General features: G+C 37.3%; 1 protein-coding gene across 1 annotated transcript; it reads left to right on the top strand.

Annotated features, from left to right (window-relative positions):
• Positions 1 to 1,688: 1,688 nt before the first annotated feature.
• On the top strand, positions 1,689 to 2,636 carry LOC311182358 (olfactory receptor 51L1; the record flags this gene model as incomplete). Its single annotated transcript, XM_084251087.1, has 1 exon — positions 1,689 to 2,636. The coding sequence occupies one exon, from the start codon at positions 1,689 to 1,691 to the stop codon at positions 2,634 to 2,636; it is 948 nt and encodes a 315-aa protein (XP_084107213.1).
• Positions 2,637 to 3,156: the final 520 nt, after the last annotated feature.

Below are 3,156 nucleotides of genomic sequence, written 5' to 3'. Positions count from 1 at the left end.
TATATAGATTCTAAGTCAAAATCCTTTTTGGAAATATAGGTTGTCTAGTCTGAGAACTATCCGTATTTACATAATGAAATAAGAATGAGCCAGAAGGGGGAAATTTGAAAAACAAACAACCAGAACAATACCAACAGCATTTCTATGAAATAAAATAGTAACAGCTGGACAGATGAAGCCTGTGATGAATCTCTGACACTACGTTTGGGAAGGTCTTCAGGCCAGAGCTGAAATTTATCTTAGACTTTTAAGAGGGCAGAGATTAGGGTATATAAAGACAGATGAGGGAGATGCTGACACATTGCGGTGGAGAAGCCTGAAGTCCCTGAGGTCTGGAAATCTAAACTCTAAAGGCTGAGGTAGATGAAGAATTTTCCCAAGGTCAATGAGGTTAGGGCTAAAGTAAGAAACCAAAGGACTAAAGGGACAGAGAATCCCATAGAACTTATTTGCTATGTCCAGCTCCATCCAACCCGAGTGGGAACAAGGGCAGCATCACCAAAGGCAATCACAATGACGACTGCTCAGGAAGAGGAAAACAGATATTAGAATTCTATTTTGAAAAAGGAAAAATAGCCTGAGTGTTTCTAGTAGTCACTGATAGTGAGTGTTTAGAGCTCTATTTCTGAACTTACTATGTGTTCATAGAGGTAAGTACAAATGGGTCATAAAACTGAAAAACATGGTATTTGAGTCAGTATTTTAAAAATCTGTTCAGGCATCATTTTGAGAGAAAAAGAAGGAAGAAGTTATAAACACAAATAAAGTGAATTTCCCATTATTATTAATTTAAGACACATAAATATATCACAGACATCTAAACTAACTATGTTGTTCTGATTTTTTCTGTGAGAAGGCATAAAATAATGGTGGGGGATGGGAGAAAACAGGGAGACGACAGCACAGTGGACTGTGGTGGGGGACTATGGGCACTTTGGCGGTGGGAAAACTGTCGACCACACCTGAGGGAGAAATTCTATATTGTGAAAAAATAAATGAGGAGGTAAAATAATGGTACATCATTAATAAAAAATGTGGAGTCGTTAAAAAAATAGTAACATTGTGACCTTATGCCATATATATATTTTTTTCTATTGTGAATTTAGATTAAGAAAGTTATTACACATACAGCTAAAAAATATGTAAGTATGCTGGAGTATGGAGTTTTTTCTTTTTTCATATAATGGTATTTTTTGTTACTCAAATATTTTCAATTTTCAGATATTATAAATTGTTAAATAAAGTAAGTATGAAGGGAAATTTATATTGACTTATTGGAAACTGTTGCTATGGATGAAAATGTAGCCTAGAAGCAATAAATGATTAACCCAAGCACATTGGTGCAGAATCCTTACACAAATTCATGAAAATTTGCTCTGACTTTTATTTCCATTGTTATAATACACAGTAAAGATTTCTTTCTCTTCTCTCTTGCAGCTTCATTTTTTTCAGTGACCGCTAAGCAAACCCATCAGAATACTTATCAGAGTTGACTGGATTTGTGTGGTGCACATTTTCTTTCAGAGTTCGATGCTCTTGATTACCAGGGAATGTTTCTTACCTGTGAACCGTAAGAGTCATTTCCTTTCTTTGCAAAGTCAGGGGAAAGAGGTGTATCCTGATTGCACAGCTTTTGTTCACAACATAAAAAAGAATAACAGAAAATATTCCCTCTGCCAAGCATCGTCATGGTGGTCTGGAACAACAGTGATACTATGGAGCCTTTATTTATCCTGAAGGGATTTCCTGGACTGGAGTATGTTCACTCTTGGCTCTCAATCCCATTCTGTTTTGCGTACTTGGTAGCATTTGTTGGTAACGTTACTATTCTCTCTGTCGTTTGGGTAGAGTCCTCACTCCACCAGCCCATGTATTACTTCCTTTCCATCTTGGCACTCACTGACCTCGGTATGTCCCTGTCCACACTTCCTACCATGCTTGCTGTGTTATGGTTGGATGTTCGGGAAATCCAGGCAAGTGCTTGCTATGCTCAGCTCTTCTTCATACACACATTCACGTTTTTGGAGTCCTCAGTGCTGTTGGCCATGGCCTTTGACCGTTTTGTTGCTATCTGCCGTCCACTGCACTATACCACCATCCTCACCAATAGTATAATAGTCAAGATTGGCTTGGCCTGCTTGTTCAGAAGCATGGGAGTGGTACTCCCTACACCATTGCTACTGAGGCGCTATCACTACTGCCATGTCAATGCTCTCTCTCATGCCTTCTGCCTGCATCAGGATGTTCTGAAATTATCCTGTTCAGATGCCAGGGTCAACAGTGTTTATGGGCTGTGTGTTGTTATCGCCACACTGGGTGTGGATTCTCTCTTCATTCTTCTTTCTTATGTCCTGATTCTGAATGCTGTGCTGGGCATTGCATCTCGTGAAGAGCGGCTAAAGGCACTCAACACATGTGTGTCCCATATCAGTGTGGTGCTTATCTTTTTTGTGCCTGTTATTGGTGTATCAATGGTCCATCGCTTTGGGAAGCACCTGTCTCCCATAGTCCACACCCTTATGGCTGACATTTACTTGCTTCTTCCCCCAGTGCTTAACCCTATTGTCTATAGTGTCAGGACAAAGCAGATTCGTCTAGGAATTCTCCGTAAGTTTAGATTTGGGAGAAGGCTTTAAATATCTTCTACCCTCCAGTTTTCCCAATGAAACAATAATTTAGTATATGAGAAGTAAAATATTTGGGGTGTGATCATTGGGTTAAATTTCTAATTATTTCACTTTCTAGATATATAATTTCAGTTAATCATCGGCACTGAAAATTTGGAGTTTTCTTGGCCATGTTGTGCTAATAAGTATGGCCTTTTCTATTCCTAAGATCATTATGAGATGTACACTAGATAATATATGGAAAAAATAATTTTATTATAACTATAAATTTTAATATTATTAAATCATTCTTATTAATGAGAATAATAGTAGTTACTGTTCTTAGGGAATATAATTATATATATATAAACTTGTCTATGTTTATGTTCTCTATAGTATGTTCTATATTTATGATCTGAAACTCAAGAAATCTCCATCTTTCTCATTTTCTAATAGACTTGCCCATATTTTGTTTATCATGTTAAAATGTCATACTGTTCATGAAAATAGCCTTGATTTCATAGGATAAGTTTGCAACTTTAGTTTCTGG

This window comes from Talpa europaea (assembly GCF_964194135.1).
Source record: "Talpa europaea genome assembly, chromosome: 1".
Classification (NCBI taxonomy): Eukaryota; Metazoa; Chordata; class Mammalia; order Eulipotyphla; family Talpidae; genus Talpa; species Talpa europaea.
The sequence above is the reverse complement of the archived record's forward strand: the minus strand, read 5'-3'. Positions and strand labels throughout refer to the sequence as shown.